The sequence below is a fragment of the Dicentrarchus labrax genome, unplaced genomic scaffold (assembly GCF_905237075.1).
Source record: "Dicentrarchus labrax unplaced genomic scaffold, dlabrax2021, whole genome shotgun sequence".
Classification (NCBI taxonomy): Eukaryota; Metazoa; Chordata; class Actinopteri; family Moronidae; genus Dicentrarchus; species Dicentrarchus labrax.
This window is the reverse complement of record NW_026136718.1, coordinates 25,491,924-25,519,301: the sequence shown is the minus strand read 5'-3', so window position 1 is coordinate 25,519,301 and position 27,378 is coordinate 25,491,924. Positions and strand designations below refer to the sequence as shown.

At 40.4% G+C, this 27,378-nt stretch overlaps 2 protein-coding genes and 1 long non-coding RNA gene across 6 annotated transcripts in view; 1 reads left to right on the top strand and 2 right to left on the bottom strand.

The window, feature by feature from the left end:
- Nucleotides 1-563: 563 nt before the first annotated feature.
- hdlbpa (high density lipoprotein binding protein a) lies at nucleotides 564-14,824 on the bottom strand. 2 transcript variants are annotated; one of them, XM_051377088.1, is made up of 28 exons: nucleotides 14,724-14,824; nucleotides 12,373-12,444; nucleotides 9,633-9,765; nucleotides 9,372-9,538; nucleotides 8,871-9,086; nucleotides 8,564-8,770; nucleotides 8,239-8,454; nucleotides 7,910-8,116; nucleotides 7,713-7,820; nucleotides 7,505-7,609; nucleotides 7,194-7,272; nucleotides 6,946-7,085; nucleotides 6,759-6,863; nucleotides 6,557-6,670; nucleotides 6,353-6,439; nucleotides 6,128-6,259; nucleotides 5,825-6,043; nucleotides 5,165-5,386; nucleotides 4,841-5,059; nucleotides 4,575-4,713; nucleotides 4,336-4,487; nucleotides 4,158-4,262; nucleotides 3,943-4,077; nucleotides 3,510-3,653; nucleotides 3,076-3,255; nucleotides 2,324-2,440; nucleotides 2,079-2,219; nucleotides 564-1,982 (listed from the first exon to the last, which is right to left on the bottom strand). In XM_051377088.1, exons 3-28 carry the CDS (start codon nucleotides 9,724-9,726, stop codon nucleotides 1,893-1,895), a joined length of 3,840 nt encoding a protein of 1,279 aa, XP_051233048.1. In that variant the 5' UTR covers nucleotides 9,727-9,765; nucleotides 12,373-12,444; nucleotides 14,724-14,824; the 3' UTR covers nucleotides 564-1,892. The 2 variants fall into 2 exon arrangements, with proteins under 2 accessions (XP_051233048.1, XP_051233049.1); XM_051377089.1 differs by having other exon boundaries at nucleotides 4,336-4,484.
- A 310-nt stretch (nucleotides 14,825-15,134) lies between these two features.
- LOC127350449 (uncharacterized) lies at nucleotides 15,135-18,700 on the bottom strand. 2 transcript variants are annotated; one of them, XR_007880567.1, is made up of 4 exons: nucleotides 18,493-18,700; nucleotides 16,648-16,720; nucleotides 16,108-16,245; nucleotides 15,135-15,382 (listed from the first exon to the last, which is right to left on the bottom strand). It is a non-coding gene; the product is annotated as an uncharacterized LOC127350449 (long non-coding RNA). The 2 variants fall into 2 exon arrangements; XR_007880568.1 differs by having other exon boundaries at nucleotides 16,108-16,241.
- Nucleotides 17,993-27,378, top strand: part of farp2 (FERM, RhoGEF and pleckstrin domain protein 2) — a 29,644-nt gene continuing 20,258 nt past the window's right edge. The window contains exons 1-3 of one of the 2 annotated variants that reach the window (XM_051377091.1): nucleotides 17,993-18,324; nucleotides 19,011-19,242; nucleotides 25,912-26,016. In XM_051377091.1, the coding sequence (XP_051233051.1) occupies nucleotides 19,042-19,242; nucleotides 25,912-26,016 (306 nt within the window). In that variant the 5' untranslated portion in view covers nucleotides 17,993-18,324; nucleotides 19,011-19,041. The remainder of the gene's footprint in view (nucleotides 18,325-19,010; nucleotides 19,243-25,911; nucleotides 26,017-27,378) is intronic. The other variant, XM_051377090.1, reaches the window with a different exon arrangement.

The window sequence follows — 27,378 nt, the reverse complement described above, 5'->3', positions numbered from 1 at the left end:
TGTATATAACATGCCTCCCTTCGACACCTTCACTAGTGACAACCACAGGGCAAAATCTCATTTATTTTAATACAGCTCACATGCTAAACAGGCTGCCACTACATTTGAGCAAATGCGTGCTCCACTTTACCACAACGCCAGTTTATTTCCACCAACAGGCTGTGTGTGCATGTTAAAAAAGGCAAGGACTAAATGTACTTTTCCCCCTTTTTTTTTTATCCAATTACAAGCTGAAATGTCCTATTACGACCGTATATGGCTCAATTTATATTGATATTTTTCCGTTTTTAAATTCCTCATAGATTTAGTGCAGCCAAGAGATCGAGATACCCTTTGAACAGGACAACCCACTATCTCGAGTGGATTACCATGACCTTTCCTCTAGTACCACCATGAGACCAAAAAATAAAAAGACAACGGAGATCCACTGTTTTACGTATGATGCCACAGCTGCATCAGGTTTGTAATGTTCCAGATTTACCAGCTTTGTTCATTTTAAGTTGTCTTATGTTCCTAAAGTAAATTAATACCTGCTTTTTACAAAAGACTCACGTGAATGCGCATGAGATTTTCAATTTTTATTGACTTTTTGGACAATTTCTTTTCCAGTGTCATCCATAACCGTTCACTTCAATGGTATTTGCATAATCTTTCATTCAATGCTAGGAGGATATAAACCAAGGTAGGCTGATGCTAGATGTTGAATTAGTAGCTAGCAAGCTAAATCTGCACTCCTTAGGCAAAATTAAACTAATTACAATAACTGGGGGGGGGGGAATGTTCCAAGAGCTTTCAAAGGAACAATAAACATACCTTCCAGCTGTCCATTAAAAATGCACCTAGACATCATCTCTACCTGGTTTGTATCTTTCTAGTTGTAAGGCTGATAAAAAGGGCCATTGCTATTTAACAGAACTATCTGCATAGCAACTGGAAGACAAAGGGACTGGACACTGACCCAATACAGAGGATGAGTAACACAGGACATCACTAGACAGATAGTTGGCACGAGATGGTCTGCTGTTTTGCTCACAAACAGTCATTATATTTTGTAGAGTGATTTACTTTTGAATGTCAAAAGAGTTCATTCAACAGTTAGTGTGAGGTTTGATACGTTGGAGCTCTAGGCCTAGTGTTGTGTTTTAAGAAGTTTAGTTCTGGCATGGTCTCCAAGCATCTGGCAGTCTGAATGGGTGCCATTCTGCAGTGGCTGAAAACGTTCCCCCCCTCCCCCCCTTAGTAAAGTTTACCAATTCATAAGGCTACAAGGTACGTGCCACTACTTGACCATATTCACAGAAGCACAGCTAAGCAAATGGATAGATGTGACAGAGGACAACCACTACAGTGTGCTTGAGGGCTAACGACTGACAATTTTCACTCAGCTACATGAGTAAAGCAGGAGGGGGGTGGGTTACTGAAACAGCTGGCCCCTCGTTGGTCAGGAATCATGTCTGGACATGTCACCAGCAGTAATTCAATCCCTTTACCCCACCCTGCGAAGGCAACTAAGATAAGGGCAGCTCAAAAAAACTGATGTCTGGCCACCTTTGAATTTGGTATAACAGTTCAAACCACAATGAAATGTAAGGTCTAATAAACACTTAAATGTCAGTCTTGTACAGACTGGAGACTTAACTGCAACATCTGTCACTTTTTTTGCGTAAGACAGTATCATTTAATGTAGATATAAAGCTCACAAGTCAATTACAGTATCTGAAAGCACTTAGACTGATGAATTTGCACGGGCAAACCGGGATAGGTAGACAGATAAGGATGACATTCTCAGAACTGAAGACTTTTAGGGTCAGCGGTCAGTCCAGGTCAAGAGGGGGACAATGAACGGGAAGATTGTGTCCGGTTAAGTTCAGGCCCATGTGTAGCAGCACGGCTTAGAAGCGCTTGGGTCCCCAGGGAGAGGCCTTGGTTGCCACTGGGGCTCCAAAGCTGGGGAAATCTTCAGAGCTGCTCATATCAGGAGCCTAATAGTAGGAAAAAAACAGGGATTAAGAAACGAAAGTGGAAGTGTGACCAATTCTTATTTTTGAATAGTGTAAGGCTCGCAGGAAAACGCTAACCTTCTCATTGGCAGTGGTCCAGGGAGCCTCCCTCACCACAAAGCCTTTGGATGGGCCACGATGTTCATCCATGGCAGCAGCGCTACCCCCGTGAGGCCGCATGTAAGCCATCTTTGCCTCATTCTCCACAACATCTGCCATCTGACAAAATGTAACAGTGCTAATTAGGAAACTGTAAGCATTACAAGCATTGCTTATACCACCTACTGCAAAAATTAACAGCTGTCATGCACAGAAAAGCTTACGTATTCCTCTTCCAGGTTAAGGAGGTGGTCGATGGCTTCATCCACAAGCTCAGGGCGACCTGTGACTGTCACAAGGTTTGGGTCTGCAGCTCCACTCTGGGGAAACCTGAGATCAACCTAAACAAAAGACGGACACCATCTCAAAGACCAGATATTTTTTTAAGTGATAAAAACACAAAAAACTAAGTGACTGACAGATATAGTGAAGTCACAAGAGGCAGCTAGAGACAAGGTTTGTTTCCTTAAAAATATATGTATGTCTAACCCTGCATTCCATCTTGAATTCCTCCAGACATGTAGGAAAAAAAAATAAAAACAGTTTCTAAACTTGTTCATGTTTAGTTGTTAAGAGCAGAGATCAGATGGGATTATAATCCATCTGCCCCAAACCAGACCGGCCCATTGCAACAATCAACACCCAAAAGTAAAAAACTAAAAGTTGAAAGATATTGCAAGCTAAAATAAAAGGGCTTTATGTTCTTTTTAGACTCTGTACACCCTTGATTCTGAGTTTGTCCTGACTCCATATTTCAAGGTTAATTCCTTCTATGTTACAAACTAATAAAGATTTGTTTATGATGAAGTGGAGACGTGAAGTTAAGAAGCTGCAAGTAAGGGGTTTTTTTCCCCAGGTGAGAATGCTTAAAAAAAAAAAAAAAGACAATGCAAGTACACTGCTATTAAGCAATTTTATGTTGTTATATTGTTTGATTCCACTAAGACGAACTTCCCTGTCCTCTCAGTAGCCTCACCTTAAACTCATCCATGATCTTGCGGATACCCTTGCCACGTGCTCCAATAATGCGGGCATGGACCCTGCTGTCCAGGGTGATGTCCTCAGAGATCATCTCTTCAAGCTCATCCACGATAGCCTGGATGGCATCTCGTGCTGCTATGGCTTTGTGCTCATACCCTGTAATAGTTATCTGATCCTGTGGGGACACAGCAGCAAATTTGACATGACATTCTCTATTATTGTCTCATAATACTTTATCTGACAGTAACTGCTATAGTTATTGCTAACTATTATTCTCCATTAGTGTTTTCATTCTCATGTAGTAATGTATGAACTGGTAATTTAGCACCACCTGCTGTGCTGATGGAGTACATAGGGTTCACCTCTTATCATTTTTGATTTGTATATTAAAAAAAAGGGAATAGAAGAAGTTCTGCAATAATGCTGTACCTGGTTTTCATCATTCTTCTCTGGAAATTGGATGTTAACGTCATGCTCAGTGCGGATGTTGGTTATAATGGCACCCTTGCGGCCAATGATTTTGGGATGATACTTGGGGTCCACAGTGATGGTCAGTTTGAAGCTCCTGAGTGCCTGTACAGGGGTTGATGTAAACGATACTCTTGGTTACAACCAGAGTTTAACACCTGACTCATTTCTTAAGTTAATAATTAAGCTCTCTCCTCATTCAAAGTTATCATGTGGGTAACCTTTAAGGTATTCTAAGATAACTTAACTGCTCCATGAGAGTATGTAAATCATAAACACTGCAGACACAACCAGGAAGAGTTAAGCATAAGTGACCTGCCTCACTACACATCAACATTAGTTAACTCTGAATAAACTGTCTATAAAAAGGCCAAGTTCTCCACACAATACTAACCCGATCCTCCTGCTCGACCTGCAGCTCTTTGACACGCTCCAAGAGGCCCTCTTTGGCGCGGTCGAGGTGATTGGCCAAGCCGGTGATGGCAATTTTATCAGACTGCTGGTCAGGAGCAGGCACTTGAATATTAACCTGGAGGCAGACAGCGAGGTCATTGTGAAATAGCAGCAAAACAAAAATATTGTGCATCCCCATGCCAACACTACACGCACCTCAAATTCATCCATCATCTTGCGAATTCCACTTCCTTTCTGTCCAATGATGTATCGATGAAGCTCAAAAGGCACTTCCACCTCAATAGTGACAGGAACCAAGGCCTACAGAAAGGAGACGGTTAGGGAACAAAGCAACATTTGAGAAACAGAATTGAGCTCTGTTATGAATACTAACCTTCAATGCTTCCACAGCAGCCTCGCATCGCTCTTTGCGACCAGAAATAACAATCACGTCACACTTTTTGGGCGCGTTTGGATCGACGGGCTCCTTCACTTCTCCGTTGGCCTCTCCATTCTCCTGAATAGGGGCCTCTGCGGGAGGTGCTGCTAAAAGAGTGATTCAGACAAAGTTAGATGAGAACGTTTTGATTTAAGGATTTAATTACAAAGTCTTCACACTAATCATGCATTTACCTTGTGGGTCCTCACGCTCTGGGAACTTAATCTGTACATTGTGATCTCTGGTGATCTGCTGGATCCGTGAGCCCTTCGGACCCATGATGGAACGATGGAACTTCTGAGAAATTACGCACTCAATGGTCACTTGAGCTTCCTGGAAAACAAATGTTGAAATGGGAGGGGAAAAATACAAAACAAATCAGTTAACTTTTCAAAACAGAAGAGTGGGAAAAACCCAAGCAATTAAGGCCAATCTTAGCAAAACAAAACTATCTACTAACCAAGTCCTCAACAATCTCCTGCATGCGCTTTTTGGCTGCTTCCACACATTCTTTGGCTCCTTTGAGGGTGACCTTTTCGCTCTGAGAACCTGTGCGAGGGAAGCTCACCATCACGCCACCATATTCATCAGCAAGGTCCCGAAGGACTTGACCACGGCGAGCCACAAAGTAGCGGTGGTGCTTTGGATCGACGATCATAGTATCCTCAACCACGTTATCCTGCAACCAGAGAGTAAATATATAAAATCTTTTAGTTACAGCAAGAGACCCAAATCCTTATCCTCCCTTGTCTTATCCACGTTCAAAATTTATTTGGGGCCTTACCAAACTCTTGATGAGTTCCTCCAGCTCCTTCTGGGCCTCCCGCACTGCTTCTTCAGTGCCAATCACAGTGATGAGCTCCTGGTCTTTGTCCTCTGAGGTGGGGAAGATGATCCTGGCCCCGGTGCTGTCACGAACTTTGCGGATGTTTCCGCCACCTTTCCCAATGAGGAACTTATGGTATTCTGGCTTTGCACGCAGTTCGGCAGTGTGACTCTTCGTTTGCTGAAGAAAAAAAACATTTACACAATTATTTCTACAACAAGACATGTATTAAAAGTCAACCTCAATTATAAAAAGGTCAGCACAAAGATGCTCTTCTTAACTTCAAAGTTATGAAGAGATGGAAAATTCCTTCATGCTCATCTGAAACTCAAAACCCTCTGATTTAACATTTAATGAGCAAAACATCATTTAATCTTAAAGAAAACCGCAGCAAACAAAATTCAGCTTAAATTTCTGACACTAGCGATGCACATGCTTGCTGTTTTTATTCTGACAGCTGAAAGAAGTTCTCAGCATGTGGCAGTGTACAACCAATGAGGCACAGAAACAGCCCTTTGCCGTTTTACCCCTCCCTTTATGCCCCTGTCAAATGGCTGCCAGTTTAGCGGGGTCAACAGAAGTTCATTTCTTTTTATCATTAGAGACATTTATACAAACCTTCTCCTCTGCCAAGGCAAGCAGTTGCTGCTTGGCTTTCTCCACCTCCTCTAAAGGGCCTCGGATGGTGACCTTATCAATCCCAGAGCCCTCAGTGGGAAAGTGGATGTGCACGCCCCCACACTCCTCCATGATGGAGCGCACAAAACGGCCCTTTGACCCAATCAGGGAGTTGTGCAGCTTGGAGGGAATGGACACCTCTATTTCTGTGATGTTTGCCTGAACACAATGAGACACTAATTAGGCATATGTGCTAGATGTAGACCCATCTGCCAAAGCTCTTGGATGCATGCATGTGCTTACCAGCTCCTTCTGAATTGCTAAGATGCGATTTCGTGCAACCTCACAGTTTGCCTTCTTTCCAGTGATGACAATCATCTCAGAGTTGCTGTTCTCAGCAGGCAGGTCAATTTTTGTGTTGGTTTCCTCCCGAATCTAAAAAGCAAAAGAAAACAAATCGGCAAATCAGACCCTGACAGCCTGATGACCTCATTCAACTACATAAATTCTCTTTGAAATATACAATACCTTCTTGATATTTGATCCTCCTTTTCCAATTATGTTTCTGTGGAACTGCTTGAAGATGGGGACTGAGACAGAAAAGCTGTTCTCCACCTGACAAAAGTAAATCACTGAAAGTTAGCACTCAACAACACTAAAGTAGTTAAAAATGTCGAATTAAACAATCTTTTAAACATACTATCTTAACAAAAGGTAGGGGTAAAGATTTACCATTTCAGCCACTATCTTCTGCATGAATTTTGCGCATTTTTCCACTTCAGTTCTTGGGCCCCTAAGTTGAACGATGTCGCTTTTTTGTGCGGGGTCGGGGAAATTGATGATGACCTGGAATTAATATTATAGAATTATAGTACATTGCAGGGGTTCAGTAAACAACCAACCGTATACCAGCTGACAACAGTTTCCAACTCACCTCTGGGAATTTGTCGCGCACTTCTTTTATTTTCTCCCCTTTTTGGCCAATGATGGCTCTGTGAAAACGCTGTTCAATGATCAGGTCCTTTGTACGCTCGTTCTCCTGCGAGGGACAGTATATTTAGTAATAGCACATCACGATCCAATTAGTAGCATTTTGCCTGTGAATTCAAGTTTGTACTCACCATGCGTGACGCAAGCTCAAGCAGCTCCTTCTTGGCTTCCTGCACACCCTGGGGATCCCCCTCAATACGGATCAGGTTGCTTTTTTCGTTGTCAGGGGGGATGCGGACAGTCACCTTGTGCAGCTCTTTGATGCGGTTGACTGTAAATAAAATCAATAGATATATGGGATGAGAGGGATGCTGATCCACTTTTTGCTGCACTGTTGTAATTCAGTACATCCGCCTTTCGACAGCGACACTGTACTTACTGTTAACACCTCCTTTTCCAATCAGGTGTCTGTGGAATTTGGGATCCACACTGATCTCTGCATAGTCCATACGGCTTACCTTTTAGGAGAAAGTGGAAAAAACATCAATATTACGGCAATATATCAACGCTAGCTTTTGACTGTGGTTAAAAGGAGCTTTACGGTCATCTCGTCCTAGTCCATAAAATACCACTTTCAAGCCCTTTCATTCAAATTTCCAGCACATGACCTCTGCGTCAAAGTAATCACTTTGATTTCGTAGGTTTTGGGTCTAGGTCCAAGACACAATTGTAAAGGTAACTAATACTCACCAAATCTGTAACAATGGCTTCAATCTGGGTCTGCACCATCTGCACGTCTTTAGTGGGACCTTCCAGGGTGATCTTATCTTCTCCCTCGGTGAACTCAATGTGCACCTGTGTGCAAAATAGAATAGAAAAAAATAAGTTACAAAATGAAATCTAAGTTTAAGAGTATTTAATTAAATGCAATGTTAAAGAAATTCATAATACAACTGACCTTGGGCATTTGTTGGGTAATCTTGGCCAAGTTCTGCCCCTTCTTGCCAATAATGAAACGATGAAGCCAAGAAGGAGCTGAGACCGAGGAAACAGTGTAGCTGTTTGCCTGCGAAAGGAAACACGTTGTTTAAGTTACCCCTCATCACTTTTTTAATATCAAAAAGGTCATTTGTTTAATTGTCAATGGTTCCACACCTTGGCGTAAACTTCAGTGAGGGCCTGACCCAGACGGTCCGGCTCCCCACGAAGGATGACAGTTTCTGAGCTGCTGTCAGAAGGCGGGATTTCAACTGAGACACCAGTTTTATCCAGGATCTCCTGCAGGGTGTTTCCCTTGGGGCCAATCACATACTTGTGCTGAGACTTCTTCACCTCCACTGCAATGGTGGTGGCATTCTTCTTCTGCAATACAAAAGGTAGTCGATCAGGGACTTATTTAACCTTAGAACATTTGTTTAATGCTTAACTCACACCAGTGTAATCTGCATCAACATAAATTTCCCTTGGAATCATTTGAATTTTACCTTTTCTTCAGAAACCTTCTTGATCATAGCCACAGCAAGGGCCACCTGCTCCTTTTCCCCAGTGATGACAATTTCCGTCTTGTTCACACTTGGAGGAGGGACATTAATGCGGGCACCGGTCTCCTGCATCATCTCACCTACCACCTTATTGTAGGCACCGGTGATGAATGGGTGGTACACCTTGTCGATGTTCACCCTCTCCACAGCACGCTTGTCCTAAAGGAGTAGGAAGGGCAGGGGGAAGAAAATTAAAACACATCCTCATGCTGTGAGATCTGGAATATACCTTGATGAAGTAAGTTAGTTGTCTAAGGAGCAATGTTACCTGCTCAGCAGAGATCAACAGGATCTCATGCTTTGCCTTCTCCAGGCCTTCCTTGGTACCAGAGATCTTGATCTGGTTGCTGGGGTCGTCAGGTCGTGGGATCTGGATTTTGGTGGCGGTCTTGAGCTCTAGCTCCTGAAGCTTCTCCCCATTTTTGCCGATGACAAAACGATGGTGCTCCTTGGGGATGGCAACAGTAGCTGAAGCCTGTTAGGGTTCAAATGTACAGTTGGCACCATTGTCGTCGACTATAAATACCTTATACAGTTATAACCAATAAAAAATAAATTTTAAATGAGCTCTTGACCTGAGTCTGCAGTCGGGACACAATCTCCTTACGGGCCTTCATCACGGCATCCAACTTCCCAGAAACCATGATGGAGAGACCCTGATCTTTTGCCAAGGAGAGTTCCAGATGGGCTCCGGTCTTGTGCATGATGTCCACACAGACCTTTGCTTGGTCTCCTTCCCCAAACTGGTTGATGTCCTTGTACTTGCGCTCCTCTAGCGGCACATGGAAAACCTAGTTCATTCGAAAAAACAAAAATAAAAAGTCAATATGATCTGAATTGGATTGCTTTAGACCCACTTGCACTAAAACCCAAAACATGGTTTGAAACTGGGATTTATTGAGTTGCAACCACCTCTGACCCAATAAAGGACTTTGTCTTGTATACATGAATATAACAACATGTACACAAACTAAAAAAAATAAATAAAAAAACAAACAACTGCACACGGTGGCAGGGCAGTGTAAATTGGAAGGGTTAACTGTGTATGTTGTAGGAAACTTCTGAAAATGTCATACCTGGGTGATAATAGAAGACTTGAGAGGACGGATCTTGGATGTCCAGGCGTTAACAGTTTCCTGGGTCCCCTCAGGTGAGGCCGCCTTCTCAGGCAGAGGTGGGAAGGCATCCTTGTAGGTAGGAAGGGCATCCTCCTCCTCTCCAGTGCTAGTTCCTGCCACAGCAGCTGTATACAGAAGAAAGAACAGATGAGTCCACTTATGGCTCTGACTGCATTTTACAAAAGAATTAAGCACAGCCTTAAAAATCCAAATACTCACCAACACCACCACCACCACCGCCAGCCTGCTCTGGCAAGAGCCCACTGCGGTGCTCATTGAAGCTTTCCTGCGTAAGTACAGCGACTGAGCTCATGGTCAAAATCCCACGTTAACACAGAGTCCGAGTGTGCCACTGAAAGCAAAGTTTACATTATTTTCAGAGGTTTGGCAACAGAAAGGGCTAAATATTTAAAAGGATCTAAAGCCTCTTTTCTCAATCAGCTTCCAACTATGGGTGAAGGAGTCCTACATCAATAGAAAATGTTCTGCCAAAGATCCAACAGTTTTGTTTATTTGGGAGGTTTCTGCATTTGTGTTTTCTCTTTGTTTTTCTTACTTGAAAGAAGTGTGCAGAGCTTAGTTGGGGAAAAAATGTTAAACAATACCTAAGGATGTCTTTTTCTGAACTTTACCTTTTGATTATTTTGTTGTAAATATGTAGTTTTATAGATAAATACTTAATTACTAAATTAAGTCAATAAGATTTTGTGAACTTTGATATGTCTGTTTGTTTTTTAAACATACATTTACATACATAGAAATTTCACAGGGTTATGAATGTTTAGTGTCTGCATAATCCATCCATCAATTTACAGAAAAAATACTACTAAATAAACCCGTATCACTCTTATTTGTATTGTGTTATTTTAACTCTGGGCTACACAAACACCAATATGTTGTAATTACCTTTTAGTTTTAAACTGTTATTGTTTTGAATGTGTATTGCACATCAGCACTGACATATGGATATGATAGGTTCCTTATTTAATGAATTTTGCATACACTTATTTGTCATGAGAGCTTAAATTAGATAAACAAGGCCCTTGTTTGAATGGTGGAGAAAATAATGATCAGGTGTCACATGGACATGTTTAGCATTATCACAGGTGGACTTTGGGATTTTTAACCATTATCTAATCTACCTTTATCAAAAGAAGCCATGTCTCTCACAGAATAATTACAGTTCTTGTCAACACAGTGTTAATGTGAGTGGTGAGTAAATAAGTTATCCTTAGCAGCACAAAAAAAAAAAAAAAAAGACTGGTGTGGGCAGGGCTACAGCTACAGTACATCTTGTCTTTCTAGAAGGAACCAGTTTGTCTTCTGTTCGACAGTCTTTGTCCGGTGCCATTCTACAAAGTGTGGCTAAGTGACTAGGCTCTAAGGTTAAAAGGATTTTTCCCCACTGACCCCTCTGTACATCCATGCTGGATAGGATTAAAGAAAAATCCACCAACAGAAAATCCCTGTCTAGGATCTTTCAACACGAATAACTCTTTACAAGAAAGAAACCACAAAACAAATCCTCTCTCATCTTTCTACTCATGTCCTGGTTACATAAATCTGCAAGTGTTGATTGAGTCCCATTAACAATTATTTTTGCTCTGCAAAGGGAGGAAGGAAATAAACAAAATGAGTGCACCAACTAAAGCTTGATTCTGCTTAACTATCAAAGATGAAACCCAATATATCAACAGGAGTCACTGCTCTTTTTCTGGCTGGCAGAGAAACTTAAATGCTGGCCAACAACAGCAGAGGAATGTGAATTGTTTTAGGGTGGATTTTGCCCCCAAGCATGCTTGAAATTCATCTGAAAGCATGGAGAGACTCCAGATGTCACAGAAAACTTGTTGATATTGAAGGTTTTTCCACAGACCAAGCAATTGAAGGAAATTCACTTAAAGCCTCAATGTGGTGGTACTCAGTTTAGCAGGCCGTTTCCCCCCTGCACATTTGAGAGCACCCTTTCAGTGGCCTCTTCCTTGTCAGGCTTCATAAACTTAAGGCTGCTCTTCCCAGACCTCATTACTGTTTGTAAACCTTATTGCCACTGTAAGTCTGTGAATATCCTTTGTTTAATCATTGGCATGATCAAGCATCTTTACAAAAAAAAAAAGGACAAAGGCGTTGTCTTGTTGTCACTAGAGTACATTTTGTCCAGAATCTCAGGTTTTTCATATGGAGTTCATTATTGTGACATGTGGACAACCTTTTTATTTAATTTGAGATTAGGCCGTACCTGCTTTGTTGACATTTTTTGCAGCAATAGCAGGTGCAAAACATGTCAAAGTCAACCATTAGAGGGGAAGACAAAGCCACACCAAAGCTAAAAACAGACTAGATTACATGTTTGCATTATTTAATAAATTACATAACAGGCTACAGTGCACACTTAATATTCAATATAGCAATGTCAGCCAAAACAAATAGTGTAAAGTAGTTTTTCAGTTTGATAACTGACAATCATTGAGGTTTTTTCCTTCAGAATAGACCCAGCACGATGAAAATCTAATGATGTTTCTAAAAGTCTCCAGAAGATCTAGATTACTTTTAGGACACCTTTCACTTGAAAAAGCAAAAATGGGTCCAAATTAAAATAGCAACCTTTTTAAATGAATTACAATGTTTGATAGATACAAAAGACTGTGGGACATAATACATTTTGTCCTTTTCATAGTGAAGTTTTTCAGCTTGCTTTGGAGATCAAAAATTCAACTGCTACAAGTCAAATACAAGTCGTGGCTGACTACTCTTAATTTTCGTATATACAGAATTGATTGGGGCCTGCTAAATATCAGTGAGAAAACCAAATTTGCTTAGCTACAATGCTAATTATACTTTCCAAGATGTGGTTAGGGTGGGAGGAACCACATTTAAGGTAAACAAAACAGCATGCTGCTAATTGCTTAAGACTGTATTAGTGTCAGTGCTTACAGTGCTCATAATTGTAACAACTTACCAGCTAAATGGTCAGTTACCAGATAATCCGTCCTGTAAAGATGCAAGTTCCCGTCAGCCTGCCAGCTTTTGCCTGTAGACCACAAAGAAAAAAAGGATCAGTTGTATCAAAAAAACAACTATGGTATCTCAGTTCCAAAGAGTAATACATCAGGGACCTCACTTGAAAAACATGGCACAGATTGGCTACTACAGGGTTATGTGTGCACAAAACAGAAAACCATATTGGCAAAACTATCTGTGCCATCCATTTGAAATTCTGCTAATGCATAAGAGCTGTGTATCATGTCACATTAACTCAAACTACTAAAAAAAAAATCACCATAGTGGATCTCTTTATAAAAAGTTACTAAACAGACATTGAATGGAAAATGGAGACATTAGACAGCAAATACAACGTCAAACTTCATTCTGTTAAACAGAAGCAGCTGTTGCTGACGCCTACTTGTATATTTTTTGATAGTCATGGTTCTGGTGAGACCAGTTGGAACAATAATGACATAGTGCCAAAACACTGCCACCTCAGACAACTGAAACCAACCAGAAATTAACAAGTATTCAGATAATGCTGGTGCCAAGAAGCACATTACTGAACTCTAGTAAAGTATAGGTGCCATTGGAGCTCACTCTCCTTGACAAACATCTGGCTTCTATAATTGGACACTGCCTCGTCAGACAGGAGGACAAACCTGGCAATTGATGAAGCTGCTGTGGGTGAAGCAGGTATAAAGGCCATTGCTCTCTTAAGCACAACCCGGCAAAATTACACAGTGAATGTTTCTTATTGAAGGGTGTGATTGTTGAAGGCTGTATGATTTAACATGGCATGAAACTTTGTGTGAGAGTCATTAGAACATTTGGATTTATTTTACTGGTTTGCCACTGGTGTTACCAATTTCCTCTCACCCCAGAATGTTCACAGGCTTTGGTTTAAGTTGGCAATAAGGTGTGCACAGGCTCCCATTAATCTTGTTGTTATGAATCTCCAATTTTTATTTGTTAAAAAGGGGGCGTATAATCAGGTTCCATTATTGTGTGTATACTCACCATTTATAAATTAGACACTAAATAAGATGCAAGCAATAAGCCTTTACCTTTAGTATTTGGTATAATATTATTTAGGACAGACAGTGTATGTTCCCTTTAACATTATTAAAGCAACTAATAACAGATTGCCCATTTCCACACCAGCAGTCAGTTAATTAATAGAGACAGTAACTCCATGGCTTAAAATGAAACATGTTAATTACAACACAGGGATGTCCATCCGTTTTGCTCAAACCATCATGGCCTAGGTACAGTTGTGCGTTTAAACTGATGACTAATCATTGTGATATTTGTCACAGAAATGCCCAACCACACAAAGCGGGGAAGCTACGTAACTTAACGAAATGTAACGTCATATAGTCAAACCTACGAGATCAGTCATGTTAATTACTGCCAACAAGTCGACGCCGACGAGCTCGTCTAGCTTAGTGAAACTTGCACTATCGTTAGCTGCAGCATGACATCCTTCCAGCCCATATACCGTTATACCCAAATCCCAGATTAAGGATTTAAGTAGCTGGTTAGTGGGAGTGCTAGCTAACACGATATCAAGTTAACTAACGTTAGCTGACAGTTGCCAACGACACAGTACAGTTAATGCTAGCTACCGTCATGTTGGCTAACATGGGTCAACCATAAAAAATAAAAAAAATGTACTGAGATCGAGACAAATTAACACGATCTTAACAGCCAGGGACACCAAGATAACGCCAGGTGTTCGGCAGATATGTGTGGGTCTTCACAGAAGTGGGGTCTTCAGTGGCAAAATCACTGTAGCATGTGTTACTAACGTTAGCTACAAACCCCTAGCTAGTTAGCAAACTTGCTAAAAACTTTGACTACGGTGTCTGCGACTGTGACACGTAGCTCCTCGGCTAATGTGTAGCTCGGCTCAGACACACAGCCCCACACACAACTCCAGGCTGTACCTTAGCCAGCTAACGATTGCCGTTACGATAAGATTGGATCAGAAATAAAAAACTATCCGCCATGCTCACACACTGGTGTCGTGTTATTTTTATACCAATTCGCCAACACTAACAGGCTCGTGGAAAGTTGAACTAGCCTTTAGCTAGCGAGCTCATGTTAGCATACAGTTTGTTCTAGTAGCTCGCTAAGTCCACGTAGGCATACAGCTGAGCAGGGGAGAAATGACACGGAGTCAGGCCAGAACATACTGTAACGTTCAAGGTTCACCAACAAACTGTCCGCCCGACAAACAGCACTCTGTTACGTGTATGACAGGCAGAGCTCATATGGAAAGATAATACGGTTATATTCAGTAGAAAACTGTCAAGTACTTACTTATTTTATGTACTCGTCTGCCCTGAAGGTGCAGAAGCTGAGATGAAATTCCACTGGCGAGAAGGTGGGATTGAAGCCTGACGGATATATACCAGTGCCGCCCACCAATCATATCCTCCAACGTCACGTCAGAGAGTCCGATTACAAATAACTTATTTTCATTTCTAAGGGTGACACACTCTTGTATAACTTATGAACTCCGGTTACATTGCGTATCAAACTCATGTAAGATAATATGTGATTAAATTTGTAATCCCTGGACATTGCAAACTTGGTCTAAAATAAGAATGTGTTAAAATCACATCTAGAGGAGAGTATTCATACACACACAAAAAAAAACACAATTTGAGATGTCAAAATTCTGTTTTATTAACCACACATTTCAATATGGGATCGTTTCTCAGTGTCTTCAGAAGTGAGTGAGGTCAGAGGATGGGCCCATGCCAATCCTCCTACACTGAAATCCCTTTCTTGGTAATAAATCTAGGGTTGCTGTTGATCTGAGATATCAAACAAATCCTGCCTTTTTCTTTGTTGACAACAGCCATGTGCAAAAATACTTTCTCTATAACAAGTTCAGAGAGGCTGCATTCTCAGGCCATGGTCATTCCTCAGCTAGGTGTTAATGGATAGACTGCCGAGGTCACAGAGTCCACAGTCTACAATGAGAAGAATGTGGTAAACATGAATAAAAATAAATAAGTACAACTCTGAGCTCAAAACATATCATTAGGGATCAAACAGAGAGACGGTCCTTGCATGAATCAGTTTCCCTGAACACAGCGATTCTGGGTTTCTTGCACTTAACAACAATGACTGATAACATGAAGATAACATCTCTATTATATCTCTATTATAGTTTGCAAGGCGGGCTGAGTTATTCATGAATGAAATGTGTCAATAACAGAGGCCAGTTGATGAAATGGAAAGCTGTACTTTAATGGCAGTTCTTTCACTGCACACATTAAATGCATCAGACTTGATGTAATGCAAAATTCCCATTTGTTGTCCTTGAGCAGAACGAAATCCTTTGAGTCCAGTATCGATTCTGATTAAAGGTTATTTACCAATACTGAGACTGGTGAAGTTATTTTGTTTCTTTTTCTCAATTTAAAACTGATTGATATACGGTAATATATGTAACATAACATGAGGGTGAAACTGTACATCAGTAAAAGTGGAAACGTTCATACACCAGTGTTCATTAGGCTTGTGCAAACTTTAATTATTCTAATACTTGGTAGATTTCTTCCAGAACTTTAAAGACAAATTTTTTGGCATTCATCAATGGATGGAGTTTGCATTCAACATTCACTGTGTTGGAGAAGGAGAGCAATCAATAAGGCATCAAATGTTGCCTTTGAATGAATGAAGAAGAACTCACGGTCAAATGATTTTGATGAGCAAAAGGGTGTCTTCTTTCTCCAAGCCCCTCACTTCTGCCTGTGGAAGGCACCTCAAATTTTTGAAGCTGCTTGTCTTGTCTCCCTCACTACTGAGACAGCAGGTGTCCAGTCTCTGGCTCATGAAAGACAGCAGGAGATAGCTCAGGAATGGTATGATTTTTTAAAAACATTTGTATTAACCAAAGGTTATAGGGGGCAACAGCACACTGAAACTAGATCAGAGATACACAGTGGGTGAACAAAATCCAACAACAGCCTTAAAAATACTTTATCAAGATGTATCACGATCACTCTTTGGTACAATGGTTTTACAGCGGTGAGCTGTAAAGCTCAGTGGTTATTACAATATAATGGATACAGTAGCTCCATAGTCTGCAGCCTCAACACATACCACACAGACACAGCAAAAAATGATAACCTCCCTATAAAGCAAGTGCTTAATACAAGGCTATAGCAATGGCTGTTGCTGTAGCCACCCTAAAACAAACATTGATATAATAAATGAAACACACACCTACCAGACTAATTTCATCATACCGTGAGGAGGCCCAGGGCTCTTTGAAGATAATGCACACAGATCAAAAGACATCACTGAAACATAGAAAAGTCTATCAGTCCAGACTCCATGCTCTCTATTGACCATCTTTATTTTTCTCCTGCTTTACATCAACAGCAGATTAACAAATCAGAAATACTCAGCAAAATAAAAAGAGGAAAGCAACAACATGCGGACGGGGTGACAACCATGATAAATAAGTAAGTATAAATGAAGACAAACATGTTCATTGCAGTGTATTTTGATAAGTGGTTTCCTTATACAAAGTAAGCAGATAAGCATCCGTGATTCCCTTACAGTATAGGCCAAATTCATACATGTGAGGATAATTTGGATAATATCACAAGGATGACTAAAAAGATCTCCTTTTTAATCACAGAAAACATCTGTCTTCATAATAGTGACTGAATTCACTCTTTCAGAGGCTTTGTTCTTTGTTAAGCTTTTCTCAGACCATCACACACAATACTCTGCTATATATGCCAACGTATGTCTCTGACCAATATTCCAAACAAAATCATATATATGTGTATATAACATTTATTAGAAAATGAAGCAAAAGCTTTCACAGGCCTATTTTTCTATGCATTTTTCCACACACACACACACACACACACACACACACACACACACATACAGTGTATCCAAAAACCATATATAAGAAAAATACATGTATTCCTATATAATTATCAAACAAAACAAACATTTCTGTTACATGTTTCTTTTTGTATTTTATAAGCAAAAACAATTGAATGAATAAATAAACAATACTAAATAAATAAAATAAAAATAGGCTATATAGTCCATTACTTAACATATATGCTTATGTGTGGCCATATCAGATTGTTACAATGCAACTTTGTTTTCTTTATTTCAGAGTAAAGAACAGTAGGGGGAGCTCCATTACAATATGCCACACGTCCCTTTTTCCTTTCCTCATCATATTAGTTCAATCTGACGCGTATTATTTACGTGCTGCTTCAAAACAATGGACCTGAGTGTAAAGTATACAGCAAATCCATCATGAGTGATGTAATCATGCTCTGAAGCGTTGAGACGCATATAGACACGTAATAGGTACGATCCCGTGACGCACGCGCGCGCCCACACTCTTACCTACTGTGCTGATTGAAATGTTTCTACAGTTGTGTTATCTGAGGCGAGAAAACCCCCATAGCTCATTTTATCTACGGGTCGAACTTTAGCCCAAACTTAAACAAAGGGCTGTTGTGCTTTGTGAGTCAAATCAGATAAAACGAATCAGATAAAACAATAATTTTATTTCCTCAGGGTGACAACCATGAGTCTGTAGATTAAACACACGTTGCCTCGAGACCACACACTTTTTAAAAAAACTTTCCACGAGGCCTTATTAAAAATCCACAACATATAATTTTTCAGGCGGACAAGTTTATCCTCCATCCATCACGGCTATTTAAAGTAAAAGAAGGTAAATCTTCCTCCTCAGCCTACAATCCTCGGCCACATTTGAACCAATGGCAGGAGGTTCGGCACTGCTTTAGCCAATGACTAACTAGTCTGAGTGCGCACTCCGTTGGACGACGACGACCATGGACTGGAGTTGTGTCCTTTTCAGTGTAACAAACTTTTAGCATTTAGTTTCGATACGGACAAAACGGTAAGTTTAAAGCTATTTGTGATATTTACATATTCTTGCAGTGAGTGGTAGTAGTGACGAGTTTTTGGAGAGAAAACTCGGTTTAAGCGTATTAATACTTCGGTTCGCTTCTCGTCGGTAAAGTAGTGTCCATTGATCTCTCTTTCTGAGAAAGACAATCAATCTCACCTCAAACCTTCGTATGAGTTGTGTATAGTTCGTGAGTGTCGTTCTGTTGGGTTTCCTCGCTTTTTAAATGTTGCTAACTGCATCATTCATGTGCTGTTGACCCAATTAGGCCCACATGCACCGTACGCTCATAAACGCCTAATCGGCACGGCGTCGTTTCTTTTTGTACTTTTAGGTCGTCCTCTCTGGTTCGCTTCAACCTACACTCTTGTTGAGTGGCACATAGATAGCTCAGGTGAATATTAGCAATTCGTCTCAGTTATGTCAACTGTGTGTTACATGTATTATGAATGAGCCTCACATATTCTCGGACAGCTTCAGACAGCCAGGCTAATTTTCTTTTTCTAATGAAACATGTAGAAATCATGTTAAACCAGTCCTACCCTGGATTCAACCTGCAACACTCATAGCCTCATGACAGATTTGCTGATCCCAGGCATGATAAGACTGTAACTTTACCACAAAAGTTTCATCATGTTCTGCATTTTCCCAACTGCTTCTTCCCTGTGTTTTTGCAGGACTGAATTGGGGGAGCTGCTGAGAGCAGTAATGGGGGATATTGAGGGTTCATACCGGGTCCTGCAGACCCCCGGCACAAGGCTGGGAGCCCAGTTCAATGCTGGTATCAGCACTTTGGAGCCGGGCCAGAGCCTCAGTGGCAACATGATCGGTGGGAGCAAAAGCCATGGGCGAGGACTTCAAATCCGTGTGGAGGGGCTGGACGACTCCCAGGAGTTCTTTGATATAGACGTAAGTTTCTTCTCAACTGTTGCACAGCCTCATTACAACATTGTTTTATTTGCACTGTGATAAATCTGCAGTTTGTCACACAGCAGGATACGTCTTACCTTATAGTCCTCGGCTACCCTGGTTGCGTGTGGCTTGTGACAGCTGCCACATGGCTTTGGTGCTGAAATCCCTTCCTCCTTAAGGCTTCTTATTCGGGGTAACTTAGTGTAACTCACCAGGGCACTTTTTAGTGTCTTAGCTGTGATTTCTGCTCAAGAGCCAAGTAGTAACAATTTCTGTTCTTAAGCTTCGACCAAAAAGGAGGTAGATAATATGGCCATCCATGGACACAAGCTTGAACATGTTTACCTTTACAATTTCAGTGGAAACAAGCAGTTCATTTTAAAATGATAAACCTGTGTGTTCCTCAGTGCTGAGGATGCTGGAATGGGCAAATTACAGTAGGTCTAGACTGGCTTTGATGGGTTTTGCTTTGTAATGATCAACACCAGCTTTTACATTTTCTTATTCAATTATAAAGGTGATGGAGTTGGCAGAAAGGACAGGGTTTCCAAATATTGTTTTTCTAAATCTTGCTCTGCCATCATCACTGCCGCCACCACAGCACCGACCGCAAGTAACTAGGTAATGTTACCACTGATAAAAATGAAATTCAGCGGACCTGATCAAATTGATTTAAAAAAAAAAAAAAAAAATCAGTTTTAAAGCACTAGAGGAGCATACAGTGCCAGGCAAATTACAGAGATTTTGAAATAATGAGCTACAATTACCATGGGTGAATCTATATCCAAAAATGCTTTTTTCTTGTCATTGTAATTACTTTACAAGTTAATTTAAAGATTGGCAGTTGGTTTGACCTCTGTCACAGTGCTTTCCTGTGTTTACTGGCCAAGTTGCTGCTGGAGTCATTAAAAAGGCAAATAGGAAGCAATAAGGAAGCCACTATATCAGAGCAAGTTTCCTGTCTTTTCTGTGGGTGGAGAAATCTCAAAATAATCAAAGTAGTCTCCACACCGAATGAACAACCACGTCAATGGCTGATCGATGGAGGAGTTTTAATTTGCAGTGTAATATAACTGGACTAACAGGCTACTAATTGTATTAGAATAGGTTAGTGTATTTAACGTGTGTAACTACTCTGCTCTAAATCCTGTTGTAGCCACAACAATAACGGTTCTGGCAGATGTAGTGCGGGGCCACTGCTGAGACAGACATTTCATAATCTTATGCACCATATGTTGTCTCAAAGTCTAAAGCTAATCGAATGTGACAAACACAAGTTTAATTTCCATGGAAGTTTGTCCCTGCGCTGCTTAGTCTGGAAGAATATAAACAATTTGGTTAGTTTTAGGAAGATATTCAGCCTTAACATGTTGACAGACAACTGAACTTGGCCTAGAGAGTTCAAAGAAAGCTCTAGACGTGGTGTTGATAAGAGGTGGCAGACCCGAAATACATGGCTGCAAAAGGGGAATGACGGCAATCCTGTTGTCAAGCAGACTGCAGTTTGCGGAGAACAAGATGGCCTCTGAGAGGCTCTGTTGTTCCCCACTGCCCAACATTGCTTAATATTTGTGCTCATTCATACTGAGGAGTCGTGGGCTGGTGGGAAGATAGTACTAACGTCTATGTACAGAATGGCTGCAGAGCTGTACATCCACTGCATGACTTCTATTTATTTTTCACTTCGAAGGAATTGCCAGTGTGCTCTATCATTATTAATTTTATGTCTATGTTACCACAGCTGCTTAAAAGAAATGAATGAAGCAGCATAACTTTTCCTACATTGTAATTGTAGTTTTTCCTCATGCACACTGTATGCAAAAATAGATACAAAATTGCAGTGTTGAATGTTTGAAATGGTTGTGGCCTTCAAGCAACAGCCTCCCCTCATCGTGGCATTTTGGTTGCTCAGCTGCTCAAATCCCATATACATGTATACAGTCTTTATCATCTGTCAGTACCTGCTACTCTCACTATGTGCTGTGTAGGGAAGCATAAATGCACTTTGTTGAAATTCTGCTCTTTTCTACAAAAGGAGGACAAATTTGCTTCTGGCTTTGTCATGTGTTATACTTTTGCAAACTGGAATGCATTACAGATTTCATCTCATGATAATGGAGAACGGTAGGAACATATGGTGTGATAGAACAGGTAGTATTTATGGTTATATTATGTCTTTAGTCTGGAACTACAACAGACAAATCACATCTGAGCGAGTGTGCTTTGGTCTGTGGCCTTCATCTGCTGCAGGTACCTCGCATGGTCATCATCAGCAGACATTTGCTTGCATGGCTCTTGTCCTCAGGCCCCTCCTACAGCCAGCACAGGAGAAAGCTCAGCCTTGTGGTTTCTGGACAGAGAGGCAGGGCCGGCAGGGCAGGGAAACACAGGCTTCTTTTATCCCAGCACAGCCAGCCCCTTTGCTGGCCTTAACTTCCAGCTCAAAACTTGCAAAAAGACAGAGGGTGGGATGTGGAACCTAGCTGTGTGAAAATGCAGTACAGTCGGGGCATCGGTGGGAGGGAATCCGGGCCGGCTTTGCTTTAGTGTTAGCAAACAAGCACATAAATAGCAAGGTTGACAACCAAGTGGGTTTGGAGGGGGGGCAGAGGGGCAGCCTCTGGTGTTAAAAGAGCAGTTCAGAGGGAGCAGTCATGGCCAGTACAAAGTTTGAGCCGGGGTGTTGGGGGAGGGGACACTCTCAGGAGTGAAGCCCTGCTGAAAAGTTTGGAATTTCAACCACTGGCCTGTGGCAGAAATAACTATTTGTGAGTGATGAAGCTGTTTAATGTGGTAATGTGTTAGTGCTGTTTTGATCTTTTTACTGTTTGTACAAGTATTCCTTGTACAAAAGAAAAGAAAGATACCGGTGCGTCTTTTTAAAATGTTGTGTGCATTTTGCTATATTTTGAGTTATATCAGACTGGTATAGTTGGAGATAATATGAAAGTAAAATTGTCTGCGTAATGGAGCAGAATTGGGTATGTGTTTCGTGTGCCTGCTCAAAAAGGAGTGCTCTTCATTACAACCACTACAGCTGAGCACCCTCATCTCTACAAAGCACTCACACTATCCCACTGTGTACTGAAGTAGCTCATCTAATGGCTGCGCCTAGAAGGACTTCTTTAACATCTGAAACAGCCCCCTGCTCTCTACATTACTGCATTACTGATCTTTCCCGTCGTTCTGATATGTCTGTTTGTCCCCAGGGGTAATTGGCTGCCACTCAAGGAGGTTCCACCTAGCCCATGCTAGTTTCTGTGTATTGCAGGGCAAGCTTAGTTCGGATAGTATCTGGGTTACACAGGTGACCTGAGCAGAAGGCACACTAAAACACCTGATCCCGATTACCACTATGTTGTGTTTATCTGCCAACAAACACACTGGCCAACTGTCCCACATACATGTCCTCAAGCCAGAGAGTGAAAAGAAATCAGCACTTATTTAAAATGAAAGTTGCCCTTAAGTTAAGAAAGGCATCAAAGAACCCTGTGATCTTTGAAATGTCTCCTTGACTTGTGAAAGTGGCCACTGGTGTGCAAAGCTTTAAAATGTATGTCAGCAGGAAATCTCCTGGTTGCATGGCCTAAACAATGAACATCCCACTGTGCCAGATACAAGCCCCAACACACCCCTGCTGTCAGTAGGAGGTTCTACTAGAGCTCACTGCCATTCACTTGGTGGCAGGGGAGTATCAAGGGCTGTTGGGTGAACCTACCCTAACCTGTCAGGCAAGGTACACCCAAGCCTTGGACTTGAATTAGGCTGGATAATCTTTGGTTTGTTCTCTGTGGATGAGAAGGGCAGTCCTCAGTCGTAGCTGGCTGCTTTTCAAACCTTGCATTTGTATGCCCCCCCCCACCTCTTCACACACAGGGGAAGATTTGTTTCCCAGAGAAACATCTGTTTGTCATAATCCCTGCTGCTTTCAGAGCTTGATTGGGTGACCCACTGACCTGCCTTAATGTTAGAGCTCAGAGATGAGACCGTGGTCCATACCACAAGTTGAGTGTGAACATACTGCACGAGATCTCACTGTCAAATCACAAATGCTCTTGAATTGAAATGCCAGACGGGCTTTTAGGTAGCAGCCAGAATGGATTTAGATAAATCGCATTTGAAGACATGGTTGGTGAATGCTGACCAAGTAAAATACCAGAATAATTGGTAAAAATTACAACTAGTATTAATTTTACCATATTTTTTTTTGGGATGACTATAAAGTGTCAGACTTGTGAAAAATCCTCATCACAATTTCCCAAAACCCATGGCACCATCTTTAAATTGCTTAAATTGATTTTCTGAGCAGCAGTAACGAAAAAGCAGCAAGTCATCCCCTGGTTCCAGAAAATGTTTGTTTTGTTTGGTATATATCTTTAATAACAAAATTAAAGTTTGCAGTCCCTTCATGCTACATACATTGAAAAAGGTAATTACATTTATAGTAAAATTGTATATAAAATACAACAATATATACAATTCTTCATATAAATCTACAATCAATATGCAATCCATCAATTTTTGTTGTCAGTTAATTATTGGACTGGAAATTGAATTGAATCAGCTCTAGTAACCTTTAAGATCAGGAAAAGATAATATTAACTAGTATTCCAGATAATGTTTAGATCACATTCTATCTCTCTGTCAGGTCAAGAGCTCACTAGCTCAACAGATAATAGAAATCATCTATAATTTTTCTATCTGTCATTTTGTTGCTCTAAATTCTAGTTTGGCTCATTAACTTTGTCACATGATGTTATTTATTCCTCTTCTCCCTTTTTGTTACTGCCCTTGAATGCTGAAATGCCAAGCATGTTTAAAGGGTGGTATCCCGTCTGTGGTATAATGACTGTGCCCACAGTGTATACAGTAACTGATTGCACATGCCGATAACCCAACTTGGTCAGCCGTCAGAGGAAGTTATTTTTGATTGGAAATTATCTGCACAGGTCTGCATTGTGACAACACTACTTGTAGAAATTGTATGAATTTAGATAGATCCAATGCATAACTGTCTGCGGACACTACACCGCATACTTTATGTATATTCACGGAGGAGGATGTGAAGGGGCTTTATAGTATTGCCAATTGTCTGTTGAGCAATTAGATCTCTGTGAAAATGTCATCCCTCCCTCTCAAATTGTGGAAGATGATAAAGCTGAATGTCCTCCTCAGGGACTAGAGTGCTGTAAATGCAGTTTTACATTCCTGCAGAGGGTTAATGATTAACAAAAAGGAGGGGCTTCTGAAAGCACACCAGTAGTTTGCTCATGACTACTGAGGAAAAAATCTGTTAACAGTTTATTCTAATCTGCCATCGGTTTTTGGTCTTCTTGACAAACCAATTGCCCCAATTATGATTTTTCACAGCTCTGTAAGAGAATATTCTAAGATAGAGACGAGATGGATGTATTTTAAATCTCATGTGCCAGTAATTATTAGGCTCATCATACCTCTGTAACATATACTTTAAATCTGACGTTTAAACACCGGTTAGCCTCAGTTTACCCTAAATTACAATCGAAAGAGGTAAAGATTGTAAACCCTAAAGGGTTTATTGTATGGAAGTATTGTCTTAATCTGCAGGGAAGATTTGGTTTTGCTCTAATAACATAGTCAACAAAGCACCTCGGTATTTTATTACATTGACCCTTTGCTGAATTGGCATTCACTAAAACGGTCAAAATTGAGACAGAATACCTAAAATCTTCTTCCACTTGGCTGCTGATGCACTTTGAATACTTACTGACTGGATAGTATGTTTGGCCTGCACACAAAGACAAACCAGACAAAGTATTTTAACACACCAGTTTTTTGCTCTCTGGTTGAGATCATCTGTAATCAGACACTGTAAATGCATGGAAAAGGGGCATTTTATAACACATTCCTAAATTTATGGATGTTTTGTCAGTAGGTTTCACCTGCAATTTATAGATTTTGTGAATGCAGAACATATGATTGTATCAAAGTAATGAAAAGACTAACTACAGTAAATCTCCTGGCACTCTTTGAGTTGTAATGCTTTACTTTAGCCAATGCAAAGCAGTTCTTTTTATAAGGCTTTTAAAAATACTATTTTACATTACAACCAGATGTTTCAGGCTATAATTTTCTCAAAAAGTCACAGGCTAGGATTCCAAACCTCAAGTGCAGTGTGTTCTTAGTACATAGTAATTAGTTCTTCGTTTAGTGAAAACAAACCCCAGAGCGTTGAGAAGGTAAACTTCTTTCCTGCCCGTGATTTTGCTGCAATCTGTCCAGGCCCAGATACAATAAATGTACAGTAGGATGCATTTTTGCAAGTTTGCTTGCTCATCCAAGTCGAGGAAACTTTGAATTGACAGATGGAACATACGTAGACATAAAACACACAATGAAGTTGATCATTTACAGATGCCAAATATTTTCTGCACCACACAGACAGAAAGCACATTGAACACAAGCATGGCCTTCTTCATCTCAGCAAAAAATTAGTTTTTGATCGTGATGTCTGTTAACCTGTTAACTGTTTATCAGCTATTTTGTACTTCAAAATTGTTTTAGTCAAAACAATGTAATTTCTCTTTCCAATAAAATTGTACAATACGTACAGTATATCCTCAGTAGATCTCTGTGTGGGCATAGTGATGAAAATAATGATTCCTTTTTCTCTGTTTTTTCTTTCAGCCAAAAGCTTTTGGACAGGGCCTCCTCTCTGAGGTTTTCCTGAGAGGCAACCTCATAGAGAGTGATTACTTTGGCCTCGAGTTTCAGAACATGCAGATGAACTGGGTACGTCTTTTGTTTCCTGTTTAAACTGACACATTGAATATCCAAGAACTGACATGCAAAGTCATTATACATGTCAGTCAAGTACTCATCAGCAAATGCAGCCAGTGTTTCAAAGGTCGAAGGTCACAGCTTGATGACAACATGACATGTCTCAGGCCACAAGATGAACTCTTCAGTCATTTCTCAGCCAATCAGTTGCTCCTCTTTAGCTTTCTACGGGCAGTGATGTACTATTGTTTTTCCTGGACTAAAGCAGTATATAATCCAGGAAATATTTTTAACTTGTCTGGCACAAGTACCCATATGCAAATGTCAGACTTTCCATTGTTTTATTCTTCTTGAAGTATAAGTGGAATTCAAGACCACCTGCAAGTTCTTTGAAAAGCAACAGAAGAGATATAAAATGTACTGTATATCTTCTTCTTCAAAGAGAATGGAGCCACAGGCTTTTTAGCTCATAACTGTAAGAGTAGTGAAAACCCATACTACTTATATACAGTACTAGTTGATCTGCAATATTGTTTTTAAAGGAGCTTTCGCGTGACAAGAGTCGATCATTATGTTTAAAGGCCAGGCCTGCTAGTATAAATAACTGAAAGCCTCTTATCAAGAAGGTAAATGACAATCTAGATCAAAGGTCAGATAATTTCAACTTTGGCAGCCCTGTTTGTCTTTAATGCTCCTATTGCTGTGTATAAAAGCAGAGTTATTCCAAAAAAGGATTGGAGGCATTGTTGCAGTTTTAAGCTTTTTGTTGTATTTTATAACCATCAGCAGTAGCAGGTAGAGTTAATATTAGCTATAAGATGTATGATATGATACATATGATGGATTTTATTTTTTCTGTTGACATTTGTTTTTGTTTTTTTTAAATTGATCAACTAATATTGATTGTAGAGCTGCAAATAGTGATTATCTTAATCATCAATTAATCTGCCAATTATTTTCTCAGTTAAATGATTAATCATTTAATTTAGAAAATGTCAGGAAAAAAAAGAAAAAAAGCCAAAATGTAGTTGAGCCCAATGTGTTTTGGTTTTGTTTTTTGTCTGATGGTCCAAAACTGAAATCTTGTATATGCAGTTTACCATGAATTTGAAGAGTCAAAACTGTTTTTGATTTGGTTAGGTCATAGCCATGGAGTATTAAATCACCCATCTTTGCTCACTACATCTTAGCCTTTCTACCTTCAGGTGTGCATAAACTACAGGTCACAAACTTCTTCTTAAAATACAAAAGTGTAAAATTCGGTATCAGCCATAAGGAGCAAGTAATTATCGAGTATTGGCTGAAATAAAATTCTGTGTTCATCCCTAGTATCTATGCTTTTTCTGAATTGATTTGGATGCCCTAACACATGCA